General features: G+C 35.9%; 1 protein-coding gene across 1 annotated transcript in view; it reads left to right on the top strand.

The window, feature by feature from the left end:
* Positions 1–17,680, top strand: part of INPP4B (inositol polyphosphate-4-phosphatase type II B) — a 394,326-nt gene that overhangs the window by 173,620 nt on the left and 203,026 nt on the right. The window contains exons 8-9 of the mRNA XM_023513461.1: positions 1,823–1,934; positions 15,004–15,076. Coding sequence (XP_023369229.1) covers positions 1,823–1,934; positions 15,004–15,076 — 185 coding nt within the window. The remainder of the gene's footprint in view (positions 1–1,822; positions 1,935–15,003; positions 15,077–17,680) is intronic.

Here is a 17,680-nt window from a genome sequence, read left to right as displayed (position 1 = left end):
AAAAAAAAAAAAAAAAAAAAAGCTAGCTTGTTTGCTCAAATGAAAAATTTTAGATAATTGTTTTGAAAAGAAAAATAATCTTTACTTTTTATAGATAATCAGTTTGGGGGAGGGGAATGCCTATAAATCTCTAGAAAAAGTATTAGTACCAAGGAGGTTTCTATTAGACTCTTTATTAACTACTAGGCATGGGACAATTATACAGGGATAGACCACCTCATGACTGTGACAAATATGACTGTGATATCACATTCAAATGAAAAATGGTATAATAAATTATTTAAAATGATACCAGAGTTGGAGCTAATGTAGTTTTCTGTAATATTGCAGATCCTACTGTCTCCTGTATACATATCTTCTCTGTGAGAAATCTGTTTTCTATATTAATTTTAAATAATTGAGTCAATATTATGATTTGCATTTATTTTAAAATCACCAAAAACCATCTTAATTCATTTTTAGTATGATATTTTAATATATAATAATAATAAATCACTTTTATTCCATTATGACATTAGCTGTGGACATAACAACAGAATTGTCCTATTTTAATATACTTAAAAACATAATTCAGAAGGTGTGTTTTAATTTGGACCTTATCTGGTAACATAATCTGGTTTCCTTTTCACTTTATTTATTATTTTAATTGGCGTTTTTGTAAACTACTTATATTAATTTTCATATTCTTTTCTGACATCTGTAATAATAAAATAGAAGCATTTAGAATGAATTGATTAAAAGACAGATACTGGTTTTCAGTTTAAAGTGAAAAACACATTTTACAAAAGAACAAGACTAATGAAGAATACGAATTGTTACTCAGTCAATTCTGCTTAGATAGATGTTATAGCAGCAGATCATGCATACGTTGTGGTTTGTCACCTATTTTCACAATAAGGCTCAAGAGAAAAATATCATTATGGTTATTGTGCTTCTGTAGTAGAATGGCCCTATTCTGTAGATCATCTTGCCCAGAAAAAGCAACTAGAGAATTTTAAATGCAATGGTGCTTAAATTTACTTTTAGCTTTCATTATTATCAGCAACCATAAAATTTTTATGCTGATAAAAATAATGATGACAATCTTAGTAATAAAATTCTCTTCATTAAATATAGAACAGTTGTCAGTGGCCAAAAGACTTAAAGTAGCTGGAAACCTGGGTTTGCCACTTTGTTACCTTGGAAAACTTTTTTCATTTTTTTTTGAGTCTCAGTTTCTTTATCCGAAAAATAAAGGATTATATACTAAATGAGTTCTAGGGTTAGGATCTGCTTTACACATATCTTATGTTTGCTGGGAGTGAGTCTTCCTTACCTAATCTCTTAGAAAAATGTTAGGGAAAGGGCACAAAGTCAGATTTTGTAGCCAATGACCCAGTCTCAAAGGCATCTAGGAATGTTTATACTCTACTGTTTTATGCAGCCACAGTTTTGCTATAGACACATATAGTACCTAATGCAGGTGGTCTAGATAGCCTGCAGTTTACACTTCTGTAGGGATTTGGTGGTTGCAAATAGGGCGTTGATCCAGGACAATGTTCTTTCTTTGAGATACTCCTGAGAGCCTTTGTGAGGTTTCACATTTTTATGAGGTAGTTTTTGATAGTTCATGGTCTTAACCTCATAAATCCATAGTTAATTTTCATTTGAAATTAAAAAGTACTCAATTAAATTAACATGTTTCATTGTGTGTCAAGAAGGTCTGTTTAATTGAATGAGGCAAATAGCAATCCTAGTGGTTTTTAGAAACAAACATGTTTCGGACATGTTTTGAAGAGAAAGAAGATTCTTACTTTCTCACTTCATTTATTTCTGATCGCAGAACCTCAGATGGTGGCAAAGTGGTTGGCACCATAGAAGTCAGTGTCGTGAAGATGGGGGAGATTGAGGACGGGGAAGCCGACCACATCACGACAGATGTGCAGTCACAAAAGGTAGGATCTCGGTCAGCACATTGCGCAAATTAAATTAGAAACGATCTGCCTAGCCAGATGCCTGTATCACCAACACCTCTGTGGGGTTTGAAACCTCATTATTCAAGAGCTAAATGAGAAATCATCACTGGACTTGGAGTACAATATGTGTATTTCATCCTCTGACCCAGAGGGCTCATTTGTATGGAAGTGTGCAAAGCGATGCTCCATCCAGAAGCACCTTCCTCTTCACTGCCAGCTCCCTCGTGGACACTGCCTCTTCTCAGTTGGAACGAAAGTATTGATCATTGTTGCATTCTACCGTAATTAACCTGCCGTGCGAGGCACAGAAGATTCTGGGAGGACTATTACCAGAAACAACTTGTTCTCTACTCCCCAAACCCTCTTTGGAAAGAGATGTGATTTTAATTTGGATTTCATTTTTATGTGAGGGAGGGCAGATTTAACAGGAACTTTGTGCCTTATGAAATTGATGAGAGAGAAGCAGGAAATAGTATATGGCAATTGAGCTGCTCTGGAGGACAGACAATGCCAGCTGGAGTAGAAGCCGCTTCCTTGAAGCCCAGAATAGAGGCTTGATGTATGTAAATATGTGTCCAGGATTTTCTCTTTCTTTCTGTTCCTTTTCCCTAAGAAGAAGAAACTTAGTATAAATATTAGCCTTAATTCCTTTCAAGCAATTGCCTGTTTTATTGAGGCAATGAAACCACATGGGACAGACTTAAAAAGTGCTAATAGTTTATTTTAGGAAACTGAATTTTTTTAATATACTATTATTTCTACCTCTTCAAAAATGAGCATTTTAAAATCATTTAATTTTATTTGTAATTGGCAAATCAAAATCATATATTTACAGGGTATAATGGATTATTTTGTTGTCTGTTTATATTGTCAAATGATTAAATCAGGATAATTAACACATCCTTATTTTTTTATGATGAAAACATTTAAAATCTATTCTTTTAGCAACTTTGAAACATATAATGCACTATTATTTATTATAGTTACCATTCTATGCAATAGATAACTAAAGCTTATTCCTCTGGTTTAGCTGGAACTTGTACCCTTTAGTCAGCCTCTCCCCTGTCCCCATTCCCTCTTCTCCCCCAGCCCCTGGTAACCATCATGGTACTCCCTACTTCTGTGAGTTTGACCCACATAAAGTGAGATCATACAGTATTTGTCCTTCAGCGTCTGGCTTAATTCGCTTAGTGTAATGTCATCCAGATTTATCCATGTTGTTACACATAATTGAATTCCCCATTTTTTTGGGGGGGAGGGCAGAGTCGCGCTATGTCACCCTCAGTAGACTGCTGTGGTGTCACAGCTCACAGCAACCTCAAACTCTTGGGCTTAAGCAATTCTCTTGCCTCAGCCTCCCAAGTAGCTGGGACTATAGGCACCCACCACAACACCCAGCTAGAAGGATTCCCCACTCTTTAAAGCTGATAATTTTCCATTGTGTGTGTGTGTGTGTGTATATATATGTGTGTGTGTATGCCCTGGGTAGAGTGCCACAGCTCACAGCTCACAGCTCACAGCAACCTCCAACTTTTGGGCTTAAATGATTCTCTCACCTCAGCCTCCTCAGTAGCTGGGACTACAGGCACCTGCCACAATGCCTGGCTATTTTTTGTTGTAGTTGTCATTGTTGTTTTTAGCTGGTCTGGGATGGGTTTGAACCCACCAGCCTTGGTGTATGTGGCCAGCGCCCTACTCACTGAGCTACAGTTGTCACCAGATGTATGACATTTTTTAATCCATTCATCTGATGATGGATACCTAGGTTGCTTCCATGTCTTAGTTATAGTGAATAATGCCGCACTGAAAATGGGAGTGCATATATTTCTTCAGCATATTCTCAATTCATTTGGATGTATAAGGTTCAACAATTAAGTTGGCAAATTCATCCCAAGGTAAGGTGCTACATACCTCATTGCCAAATATCACTATGGTCACCTTCAAAGTACTCCCCTTGGCCATCTGGTAACCGTAGGGATATTCAGCAATGAGAAATGTAGTACTTTTTGTAGGATGAGTTTGCGAATTTAATTGTCAGACCTTGTACAATGACAGCTCTGATGGACATTCCAGAAAAAGAGTTTCAAAATTGCTTTGATGAGTAGACTTGGAGCTGCCCTGGGCATAGCCTCCCAAGGAGAGTACCTTAAAGGTGCCTTAGTGATTTTCAGCAATGAGGTATGTAGCATTTTTCTAGGATGAGTTGACCAACTTAATTGTCTGTCTTTATATAACCAGAGTGGTAGTGCTGTGTTGTATGTCTATTTTTAGTTTTCCGAGGAACCTCTTTTTATGTTTTCCATAATGGCTATTCTGATTTACATTCTCACCAACAGTACATAGGTTTCTCTTTATTCCACACTCTCGCCAGTACTTGTTACCTTTCACCTTTTTGATAATAGCCATTCTGACAGGTGTGGGGTGATAGCTCATTATGGATTTCACATTTCCCTGATGATAAGTGATGATGAGCAATTTGCAGAGTGGTCATCAAGTTTGTGTACAATTTACTATGTTAAACTATTTTAAATTGCACATGAACTTTATGTCCACTCTATATATGTTTTATAGGCAATCTATATGTTTCTTTTGAGAAGTGTTTATTTAGGTCCTTTGCCCATTTTCGATTGAGTTATTTTTTTGCTATTGAGTTATTTAAGTTTCTTACATATTTTGAATATTGGCCTTCATCGGATCTACGGTGTGCAAATATTTTTTTCTAATTCCATAGGCTGTTCATTGCTTTCTTTGATGTGTAGAAACTGCTTAGTTTGATACAATTCCATATTTAGTTTTGCTTTTGTTCCTGTGTTTCTGGGGTCATGTTTGCCTAGACCACTGTCACAGAACGCTTCCTTTATGTTTTCTTTTAATACTTTTATAGTTTCAAGGCTTATTTAAGCCTTTAATTCATTTTAGTTTTTATACATGATGTGAGATAAGAATCTAGTTTTATTCTTCTGCATGTTTCTATCTTGTTTCCCCAACACCATTTATTCAAGAGACTGCCCTTTTCTTTATTGTGTGTTCTTGGCACCTTTGTCAAAACTCAATTGACCCTATATATGTGGATTTACAACTTGGCTCTCTGTCCTGTTCCATTGGTCAATGTGTCTGTTTTTATTCTAGTACTATGTCATTTTGATTACTATAGCTTTGTAATAGATTTTGAAGGCAGGTTATATGATGCCTTTAGCTTTATTCTTTTCACTCAAGATTGCTTTGGCTATTGGAGATCTTTTGTGGTTTCATTCAGATGTTATGATTTTTTAAAAATTTCTGTAAAAGATGACATTGGAATTCTGATAGAGATTACATTGAATCTTTAGACTGCTTTGAGTAGTATTGACATTTTAACACTATTACTTCTTCCAGTCCATAATCTACTTTTCCACTTATTTGTGTCATCTGTAATTTATATCATCAATGTTTATAGATGGTATAAATTTATAGATGGTTACTGGTATATAGATCTTTCAACTTCTTGGTTAAATTTATTTCTAAGAGGGTTTTTATTTTTGATGCTATTGTGAATATATTGATTTCTTAATTTCTTATCATTTATTTATTTATTTTGAGACTGAGTCTTATTTTGTTACACTCAGTAGAGTGCTGTGGCATCACAGCTCATAGCAACCTCAAACTCTTGAGGGCTCAAGTGATTCTCTTGCCTTAGCCTCCTAAGTAGCTGGGACTAAGGCACCCCTGCCCCACAACACCTGGCTATTTTTAGAAACTAAGTCTCACTCTGGCTCAGGCTGATCTCAAAGTCCTGAGCTCAGGCAATCCACCTTTCTGGGCCTCTCAGAGTGCTAGAATTACAGGTGTACTGGTGTGAGCCACTGTGCCCTGCCTGATTTCTTAATTTCTTTCTTAGTTTGTTGTTAGGGTAAAGAAATGATTTTTGTGTGTTGATTTTGTACCCTGAAACTTTACTGAATTTGCTTATTAGTTTTAACAGTTTTGGTGGATTCTTTAATGTTTTTTACATATAAGGTCATGTTATCGGCAAACAGACAATTTTACTTCTTTCTCTCTTATTTTTGGATGCCTTTTATTTCTTTTTCTTGTCTAAGTGCTCTGGCTAGAACTTCGGTACTGCTATATTGAATAAAAGTGGCAAAAGAGGACATCCTTGCCTTCATCCTGATTTCAGGGGAAAGGTTTTATAAGTGAAGAATTTTTAAATTATAAAGGCTATTATTACTTATTTTGTGGTTTAATGTCTCTTATCTTGGAGCATATTTGATTTTTGATACTTAGAAAACATATACATGGGAGATGGTGTTTATCAACAGTTAACAAATCATTAACTTTACAAAAATATCTAAGAATTCTTTTCAATAGTTCTTGTTATTGTTTGCAGAATAGGCTAGGGTCTTCTGTGCTGCCCCAAACCCTGTTCTTCTCTGTTCTTCTTCTCCCACCTTGGAACATATCCCACAGTACGAAGATATTCTAAGGCATTGGTTCTCAACCTTCCTAATGCCAAGCCATGGCCCTTTGATACAGTTCCTGTCGGTCGCAACCTCCAGGTTGACAACCACTGTTCTAAAGAGACCCAGAGTTTCTTAGGTTGTTGGCTAATGTCAGTTCTATGGTGAAGTTTTGGAACAAATCCTCTTTGGGTTTGTGTATTCAAGACCTCTATCTTAGGGCTGGGTTTTTTAACTTCCTTTAGAATTCTATGTGAGATTTGTATTTGTCGCTATCACTTGAATAATTGTATCAAGATCAAGGATGGGGATTTGTAGGATAAGCTAGGGAATGAGAGCAGAAACAAGCAGATAATCATGTCTGCACACCAGGAAACCAACAGCAGAAACACTTCCCATTTCAAAGTAGAACCCCTTCTCCCGACCTGGACTCTGAATCTACTCCTAGCCACCTCTCCATTCTCCTCAAAGCAGGCCCACCCCCTCACTCTAGAATGAGTCACTATAGTGTATAATGAAGTAGTAGAGATTGAGTCATGCTCTTTTCTTAAATGGAGAACTTGATACCTAGAACATGCCCCACCTAAGTCCTATGTAATGTTTCTGGCTTAGTAATGTGAACTTAAAAAAGAGCTGTTCTAGAAATAGGACATACCAGTGGCAGTGACAGTACACACCGCATGTGAGTCATAAACTAACTAAAATGGTAAATACACCAAATATTGTTAGCATGAGCTCTACCCTGTCTGGATTCTTTCTAAACCTTGACCTTTTGAAAATTTTTACTATAATGACTATAAACGCTCTTGGCATTTCCCAAGATTATTCGTGATTGAGATTTATAGTAAGGCCCAATATGCATATTTACTATAACTTTATCTCAGTATCTTTCACGGTGTGATCAGAATCGTCTGGAGTATTTTCCAGAACTGCAAATGCATGGAGCCTTCTATCTATCTGCTAAGTCAAAATTCATATAAAGTATATTAACCCAGTCTGTTAATAATGATGATTTAAGTACTGAATGACCAGCATGTATGGAAATAGAAAGCAACTAAAATAAAAATTATTCCTTTTTAGAAATTGTCTTTATTAAAATATGGCCACCACCTCTCCCAACTCGACCCTCAACAACCCTGTTTTAAAATTTTATTATTATTTTTTTAAAGTAGAGATTATTGCTGAAATAGCTTCCCTCTCACTGGTTTGCCTGAGATGGAGAGAAAGGAATGAAATCCCTATCAGCAAATCAAATCACATGCTAGGAGAATGACGCATGCTAGCTCATGTAGATCAGATCAAGGCAGATAAAAGATTGATGCTTGTATTATTCAACTTGGGCTATCATATCATAATTTAGGAGTCTGTGTGGCTTGAACAACAGGAATTTATTTTCTTGTGGTTTTGGAGGCTAGGATGTCCCAGATCAAGGTACCAGCCGGTTCCCTTCCTTGTGGAGGCTCTTAGTTTGCAGATGGACTTTCCTTTATACGTACACAGGAAAAGAAAGAAAGAGAGGGAGCTGTGTATATGCTCTGAATCTTCTTTTCTTATTAGGATACCAGCTCTGTAGGATTAAGGCCCCACTTTTGTGAGCTCATTTAACCTTAATTACTTGTATAAAGGCCCATATCTCCAAATGCAGTAACACTGGAGGTTGGGAGTTCAACATATGAATTTTCAAAGGACATAATTCAGTCCATAACAATACCTTTCATATAAAATACCAAGTCTTAATTGTGAATTTTACATAAATTTTCAAGTGTAAAATAAAATATAATAAAAATATAAACTCTTAACTCCTATGTTTCCAGAAATATTAGTATATATTTCTCATCAAAGGAAGACTGTTCAGAGGGTCATTCATTGTATTAGAATGGTTCAAATTTTGATATACACATATATAGAAATAGAAGACAAAGAGTTAAAATCACATAGAAATAGAAAAAAATACAGAAGAAAAGCTAAAAGTGACTTTTTACAAAGCTAATACACTATGTGAATATTATATTAAATATCCACAAAGTTTTTCTTTTTAAAATTTTGAGAGTTTTTGATTCCTTTCTTTCTTTCATAATCATGGTTAATATGATTTTACGCTGGGCATGGTAACTCACACCTGTTATCCTAGCAGTTTGGGAGGCTGAGATGGGAGGATTGCTTGGGGTTGGCTGTTTGAGGCCAACCTGAGCAAGAGTGAGTGAGACCTTGTCTCTATAAAAAAAAGAAAAATTAGCTGGGCCTGGTGGGAGGTACCTGTAGGCTCAGTTACTCAGGAGGCAGCAGTATTCTTGAGCCCAGGAGTTTGAGGTTGCAGTGAGCTATGATGATGCCACTGTTCTCTAGCCCAGGTGACAAGAGTAAGACCGGTCTTAAAAAAATAAAAAAGAAATGAAAAAGAAAGAAACAATTATTCTGTTAACTCTGTCTTTGAAATAAATTCATCCAAAATTCAACCACTTATGACTCCTTCACTGCCACCAACACTGCCTGTCCCCTAGATTTTTATAATAATTTCTTGAAAGTCTCCCTGATTTTTCCTTCCTCTTTCTGGGCATCCACCATACCTCCTATATCATACTGTATTCTCACTAGAGCAACCCAAATAATCCTATTAAAATGGAGGTTGGAACATGCTCCTTTGGTTTCTCAGCTCTCTGAAAGTGTCAACTCAAATCCCTTCAGTGATCTAACTGACAGAATCTTACTGCTACTTTCGTGACATCATCCCTGACTCCTCTTTTTCGCTCACTGTAATCTTTCCACGTGGTCCTCTCATTGTTCCTTGGACATTTCAGGTACATTTGCAACTCCAGGCCACTGTATTTTGTTTTCCAATCTACCTTTAAAGTGTTTTCCCAGGTCATTGTATAGTTCATTCCCTTATTTCCTTCTGGCCTTTATGGAAAAAGTTCTCTTCTCCCTGAATCCTTTCTGCCACTGCACCTAAAACTGTAGTGTCTACCCCAAACTTTCTACCTTCCTTCTCTGCATTATTTTTGTCTTTAGCATTTTTTATTGTCCAAAGTCATCTATATGCATATTTTACTTATTTATCTCATTTATTGTCTATTTTTCTCAGTATAATTAAACTTTATAGGACAAAATGATGTGTCTATTTTTCCTCTTTTTTATCCCCCCAAATAGTGTGAATAAAGGAAAGATAAATAAACAAAGTCAATTTCCCTATGATTATCAGTTTTCCCTAAAATTATCAATTTTCCTATAAAGAAAATATTTAGCTGCAAATAATGCTGGAATTGGTGGATTAACAAATAAGGATAGGATGTAATGAGGAGTGTAGGTTTGTGAAGGAAAAAGGAAGAAACTTGAGACACAGCCTTTGAAGTAGTCATGAAAAATGCTGTTATAGAAAGGAGGACTAGGAAGCAAATCATCAAATCAGGTGAAAAACAAGAAAGCCCAAGTAAGTGACAGCCATCGGGATTGACTGAGACACCCTAAGTCGACCCCTGGGCCCAGCCCTTCTTTACCTGCAGTACCGATGACCCCGCTTCTTGGCAGGTGGTAATACCATGAGGAGCATCCTTTAGGGAGGCCTTGGAGGAGCTCAGTTTAGTTTAGTCCCTGCCCTGCCTCCCATATTTGTTTAATATTATATATGAATGTGGCAGAGTGCCAGTGATCAAAGTGATTGTGATTTCCACAAAAGAAAAGAAAATGCCTTATGTATGATACTGGCAAATATGGGATAAGTGGAGTCATAATACCTCTCCTTTTGAATATGAACATAACTTATTTAGTATTTTGATGTCATTCATTTTGCTGGGTTACCTTGCCCTTTTTCTTTGAAATTTTCAGTGGATTTTTATCAGCAATGGTTGGGAAAGGGTATAGTCTTTGGGTAGATAATGATCAGTCTCAGAAGGTCCCATCCCTTATCATTGCCAAATACAACATTGAAAATAATACAACTATCCTTACTTACCTCATGGATAGTGTTTGTAGGCATATAATATTCATCATTCATTTTTCAAACAAAACTGCCTACTATGTTCTAGGCATTCTAATAGGTTCTGGGGATTCAGCAATGAACCAAATAGGCACAGATGCTACCTTCAGGGGAAGTATGAGTTGGAAGATTAACCAATGTTATTGATAATCTTGGTCAGATGGGACCATATGCTGTAGAAACATCGAGACAAGATGAAGGGAAGAAGAGAGTCCTGGGTATGGTCGTTTTTACTGGATGGGCAAGGAAAGATTCACTGATCAAGCTGAAACTTGCAGGAAGTAAGGGAGTGAGTGAGACATAAATATATGACAGGAACAAAATTCCTAGTAGAGTGACTAGCAAAAGCAAAGGCTCTGAGTTGGCAGTATGCTTGTGTTGAAGGAACAGCCAGGAGACCAGTGTCCTGAAGTCCCGAAGTTAAAGAGGAGAGCAGTTGGGGTTGCCCACAGGTTCCTGGGGTGGGGAAAACAGATCGTATGCCCACTGGTAGGCTATTAGAGTCTGAGCTAAATGTAAATCCAATAGGGAATTTTTGAGCCTAAGTGTGGAATGATCTGACATGTTTTAAGAGGATCATTTTGGCTTCTGCAAGAAGGTAAGAATAGAAGAATGGGGCCTGGTTCAGAGGTTATTGCAAAAATTTAGGCTAGAAAGGAAGACAAGTTGGAATAGGGTGACATTGATGGAGAAGTGAAATGTGATCAGATTTCAAGTGCACAGGAACAGAATTACCATTTGTTGCCATAAGGAAAATTGGAAGAAGCAGGTGGAGGAAGACAGAAGATTCTGAGATAAGTTTCAAATTCCTCTTAGACACCCTAGTGCAGATGTAAGTACGCAGTTGGAGGTTTAAGGCTGCTTACTCACATTCAGGAGAGATGTCCAAGCTAGAATTATATATTTGTGAGTAGTCAGATGGTATTTGGATGGTACTTAAAGTCATAAGACTGAATGAGACATAAGTATAGCAATTCTCATGCTTATACTTAAAATATATATTTATGTGGATTTCATTGATATTTACTGTATTCGAGAATTTACTTATATGGACTAGATATTTATCATATTAGAAATCAAAATAAGGTTGTTTATGAGAAAAACAGAAAAGTACATGAGCATACTTTTTTTTTTCATAGAGACAGAGTCTTACTTTGTCGCCCTCGGTAGAGTGCTGTGGCATCACAGCTCACAGCAGCCTCTAACTCCTGGGTTTAGGCGATTCTCTTGCCTTAGCCTCCTGATGAGCATACTTATAATTGGCCAAAGGATTATGTCATTCTGCATCTAGAAAATTTAACAATATCCTTATAAGATAGAGGAAGGAAGACAATGTTTTTTTATTATTGTAAAATACTTTTGGTTTTGCTCTGGCATGATACAAACTTATCAGGTCCTTGCAGAGAACTCTGGATCAAACTTTAAGAAATGAGACTTAAGCAATGAAATATATAAGTGATTTGCCAAGTATTGGTCTTTGATGAATTTATACAGAGCTTTATGATTGTTTTTTCTTAACGTTTGGCTAGTTTTATAATTCTATGCATGGAAAATTTATATGACATTCAAAATTATTAAGCTCCAAGAGTTTTACATATCTTGTGTTTCTTTTCCTTAGCTTCTTACTAGCAAATGACAGGTTTTTTTAAGTATTCATTGAGATCAAGAAGCTTATGGTAGTGTGTGACACAAAGAGCATATGACATTTGCTCTTCCTGCTTAGAATCACAAATGTGGAGTTATTACATTGAGAGCACACCCCACATAAGTGTATAAGTAACATTGCATACCTCCATCATAATAGCAGTAAATAACACTGTATAGTAGTAGCTTGAATCTCTTACAGCACAGATTCCACATCATTTTGTCTTTACATTTTCTGTGGCATCTGGCACGGCATGAGAATAAATCTATAGTTGGTTGTAAAAAAAATTAAATCAGCAGAAGAAATAGAATATGGTCCTTGGCTTCAAAAAATGCTCAGTCTGAATAAAGATGAAGGTTATACAATGTAAGTTATGACAATTGAAGAAAATAATTACCCAGTCCAAATTATTATAGGAAATTATTTAATAAATATTTACTGGATTTTTTTGTTTATGTGCCATGATATTAACTCTTGGGGATATTCTGAATAATGGAGTTTTTAACTGAAATTGCAAAATGAAACTTCTATTAGATTGAAATAGTCCTAAATATGTGCCTTCCAGTTGGATGGAAGATATGAGTACAGGAAAGTCATATTTCTGTGTCTATTTGGTAAGATAATACAGGCCTTTTTTAAGGAAACATAAATTCATCCTTGATTATAGGAGGCAGGGCTGCTTTGTGTAAGAAAGCAGGTCTCAGAATAATGGCATAATCACTATGAATTGTGGACTTCTTTACTTAGAAGGTTTGATCTAAACCATTCCTCTTAGTTGTGTTGTAGATGATGATACTCTTTTGAAAAAGAGGATGGCTCATAGCTATATACCTAATTAGTAGGCAGAAGAATGTCAGGGGCAAATTATGAAAAGATTTACAGACCAGTCTGAAACTACTGTATTTGTCTGAACAATAAATAGTCATTACATATGCTAGAGTAGAATACTGAGGGGTGTAATGTTTACCAAAGATTATTTTAACAGTCCCATATATAGGCTGAATGAAGTAAACATTAGAAATAGGAGAAATAAAGAATTTCAAGTATATCCAGAAATCACTACACATTGCCCTAGTGATTTGGAAAGTGCATTTCCAAACTGACTAGCTATGGATTAAAAGAAGAAACCACCTCTGACTTCTGGAATGCAGGAAAATGAATTAGAGAACATCACATTTTAAGAGCTCTTTATTATCATTCATTCTTTCAGTAAACGAGGGCCTCAGTAAAGATATTATGAAAGCACATTGGTCCCCATAAAGGAATTACTAATGTGATGAATATTATAATGAAAGAATTAAGATGTAATGTTAAGATGACAGACAGTACCATTTAAATCACTGTTTTGAATAATTAGTCTTCTCTTCAAAATGTTTAAGGAACATTTATAGTCTACTGATAACAGTGACCTAAGGGTCCATGATTCTCAAAGGGGGCCAGTTCTTGTATGTGGAGGAAGAAAGTAGTTAGACGATTTGAGAAGTGGCTCAAGCAATTTTGATGTAACCTGGGGGAGCTTGGTCTAAGCCCTTGGAGTCCCCTGCGAAGAGCCGTGCAGAATCTACAAAAGGATGGTTGCTTCCTTTACACCTCCTCATCAAAATAATTTTCTGAACCATAAAAAGAATGAAATAATATCTTTTGCAGCAACTTGAGTGGAACTGGAGACCATTATCTTAAGAGAAGTTAGCCCAAGGATGGAAAATAAATTACTGCATGTTTATAAGTGGGAGCTAGTCTGTGACATGTGGTCATACAGAGTGGACTAGAAGATATTGGAGACCCCAAAGGTTGGAGGGTGCGTATAGAGCAGCAGTTCTCAACCTGTCTGTTGTGACCACAGGAACTGTATTAAAGGGCCGCGGCATTAGGAAGGTTGAGAACCACTAGTGTAGAGTGAGGGATGAAAATTACCTAATGGGTACAACATACACTATGAAAGCGATGGGTACACTAAAAGCCCAGGTTTCACCACTATGTAATATATTCATGTAACAGAACTGTACTTGTGCTCCCCAAATCTACTGAAATACTAAAAACACAATTTGGGGCACTTTTTATTTGTATTATTTGCATTTACTTATTATATCTATTATATTTGCATTGAAAATCCACTCCTTCTCCTGTCCATTTTTATTTTTGTTTTGTTTTTGGTTACAACAGATAGAAGGAAACTTGTTTGAAGAAACAAATGTGGGAGTATGCTTATGTGAAAAAATGTTAGGTCCCTTGTCAACCTTGGGGCCAGAAGAGTTTTGTTTCCTATGTCAGTCACAGTTTTATAAGAAGCTGAGGGGAAGGTACCACGATTGGTGATGGCTTGTCTGAGACATTGTCCACCATCATGGCTCATTCACTGGGAATATGCCCATATGCTCTTTTGTGCCTTTTCTCTCTTTCTGTCCAGGAAATGTCAGTTCTGTAAAGGTCATGATTTTAATCAGTTCGTTACAGACTCCTGAGATCACCTTATGTATGAATGGTTCCTGTATTTTATGAGCAAGTGTTTGTATTGTTTTGCTAGAGACAAAAATATTCTTTTGTGCTATGTAGTCAGTTTCATCAACACATTTTATTTTTTATTTAAAGTTGCCATTACTTATATTCTGGAAAATAATTTGTTTTCCATTGATCTGAAATAGCCCGGGTGAAAGAAATACAAAATGATTTGGCTTGTCAAATATGATTTACTGTACTAAGAACCTGTCTCTAACATGTGGGTGGCAATCCTTTTCCTCTTTTTACTTTCTTCCTTGAGTAGCCTTTACCTAGAACTGAAACGTAATCTGTAATTAACACAAACCATATCTTGTATAAATATAAGAACATCACAGATTAAACACTCTTTGTAGTTAAGATAGGCTGGAAATAGTTATACAAAAATGTTTTATTTAAAAGATTTTGAAACTATGTCCATAGTCTCATGTTAGCAAACAATATAATAATCATTTTGATCATTTACAATTATGTTTTCTCTTTTTAATTCTTTCCTAGTGTGCACTGGTATGTGAATGTACAGCCCCAGAAAGTGCGAGCGGAAAAGATAACTTACCTTTTCTGAATGCAGGTATGTGACTCGGTTTTGGATACTTCTATTATTTTCATATGAAAATAATGTTCTAACCTCCTATGAAATCAACACTGGACCTGAGCAGCATTCTCCCCGTGTCATTTGTGAAACTTAAGAAGTGAGCTTAGTAAATCACCGGGAGGAGCAGAATGAGGGCAGACTGGACAATTCCGCAGGAAAGATGTTGATATACACGAATAGTGAGATGGCCAAACAAATGCACAGTCATGCACCATTTCATGATGTTTTGCTTAGTGACAAACCACACGTATGGCAGTGGCTCCCTCAGATTATAATGGAGCTGAAATATTCCTGTCACCCAGTGGTGTCTTTGTGCTCCTGACCCTGTGGAGGCCCAGGCTAATGTATATGTTTTAGTCTTTTGAACAAAGAAGTTTTAAAAACTAAAAGAAAAAAAATTAGATAGAAAAAAGGTTATAGAATACAGATATAAAAAAATACTTTTTGTACAGCTGCACTATGTATTTTAAAGTGTTATCACTAAAGAGTCAAAAATAAAAAAAATTAAGTTTATAAAGTGAAAATGTTACAGTGAGCTAAGGTTAATGTGTTATTGAGAAAACACTTTTCATATAAATTTGGTATAGTCCAAATGTACCATGTGCATAAAGTCTACAGTGGTGCACTATGAGGCCCCGGGTCTTCACATTCACTCATCACTCACTGATTCACCCCAGAGCAACTTCCATTCTTGCAGGCTAAACCATATAGCCTCGGTGTGTAGTAGGCTACACCATCTAGGTTTGCATGAGTATGCTGTATCATGTCTGCAAGGTGACGCAATGGCCTCATAATGCTTTTCTCTGAGTGTAAACCCATCATTAAGTGATGCATGACTGTAAATTTATTTTAGCTTTTGAATTATGTAATAGGATCCCAGGTCCGATTAATGTGAAATAGACTTAAGTAATAGAAATATGAGGTTCTAATTCAGTTTGACTTCCTAATTATATAACTCATAAAATAAAGTTGTTGAAACAATAGATATATGGATTCAGTAGGAGAAATTCTTAATCACATTTGCAGTTTCCTAGGTGTGTATATGTGTACTGTGTTGTAGTGATATATTTGAATTTTAACAAGGTACTAAAATATGTGTTAAATGATTTTATGAACAAAATTGTTATAAAATTTATTAAAACAAATATATTAACGTGTAAAATTATATAATTATTTTTAAATGATAATAGTAAATAATAACTATTTTAGCAGCAGACAATATTCTAAATGCCTTCTATGCCTCCCCTTAGCCAATCCTCTGATACATGGTATAAGGAAGCTACTATCATTATCCACATCTTACAGATGAGGAAATGGTTCAAGGTCACCTACCTAGGAAATAATGGTCCAGATTTTAAATCCAGTTTTGATTCTAAGGGCTTTGCTCCTAAGTACTAGGCTGTGGTATTATTAGTAAGAAGTCATTCATCGTCAAGTTGGAGTCTCAGTAAAATGCCTTACTATTTTTTTCCAGCTCTGCCATGTTGTACATTTAAGCAGTGACATAGATAGTGTGACAATCAGATTAATAAATAATACAGAACTTCAAACGCTACTCATACATAACCCGTAAGTTATTAGTAGATTTTTCCTGCAGGAGGCAGCTGACAGTAGGGAATGGAGAAGGGAGGGCATCCCTAAGGCTGTGTTTATACACACAGAAAAGTCAAATAAAATTTCATTGAGCAGTGTGTTTAAAAAAATCAACTCTACTTATACAGAATAAGGGATTATACCAAGGAAGAACAGCTGCTTTTCAATTTATGACAAAATGACATGGATTTTTTGTTTTCATAAAGAATTCATTTGGGGAGGTATATGCATTAAACAATGTGGAAGGGTCTACTCAGGCAGTTAGACCAGCCATACACCACAAAAGCACTTGATGACTTAGTAATATAGTTAAGGTTTCTAGAGTATTATCAAAGGATCCTCCTTACATTTATTTTTTCATCTGAAAGATGACTAAGCCTTCGTTCTTTTCTTTAATATATCTAGATAATTTATTCAATATTAATTTTTAAAAATAAAATTGACTGTGACAAATATTAAAATCATGTTAAATACAGTTGACTCAGGTTATCACCAAAATCATCTATACCACAGTTACAATATCTAATTATTCACTAATGTGAACCTTGAAATTTTTTGTATACATAAAAATGTCATTTTAAGATACTGATTGGTTACATATACATTTCAAAGAGAAATAAAAACAAATTACTCTTGAAACAAGCAAATATTTCACTTAAGGAAGAAGAGACAGAGAGAACACATTGAAAAATAAAGTTGTGAGGCATGAGTCTGAAAAGCCATCGTGGATTGTCATGTGTAAATAGTATCATGACAGGGACAACTGACATGGATTGCCGTGAGCAGCTGCGTTCTGCAACTTGAATATACTTAACAGAGTGAAGAATGATTCATTATCGCTTTTCTCCTTTTGTGGAGGTAGAAAGGTAGATTTGGTGACTTTGTTCTGAAGCTATTTCTAAATGTCCCAAGTTCAAGAAACTGAGGAAGAGGGTAGCAGAATTTACAGCCCAGGTTGGCGCTTGGGTAGGGTTGGCAGCCCAGGGT

This window comes from Otolemur garnettii, unplaced genomic scaffold (assembly GCF_000181295.1).
Source record: "Otolemur garnettii isolate 467f Iridium unplaced genomic scaffold, OtoGar3 scaffold00041, whole genome shotgun sequence".
In the NCBI taxonomy this organism is placed as follows: Eukaryota; Metazoa; Chordata; class Mammalia; order Primates; family Galagidae; genus Otolemur; species Otolemur garnettii.
This window is presented reverse-complemented; position numbering and strand designations above follow the sequence as displayed.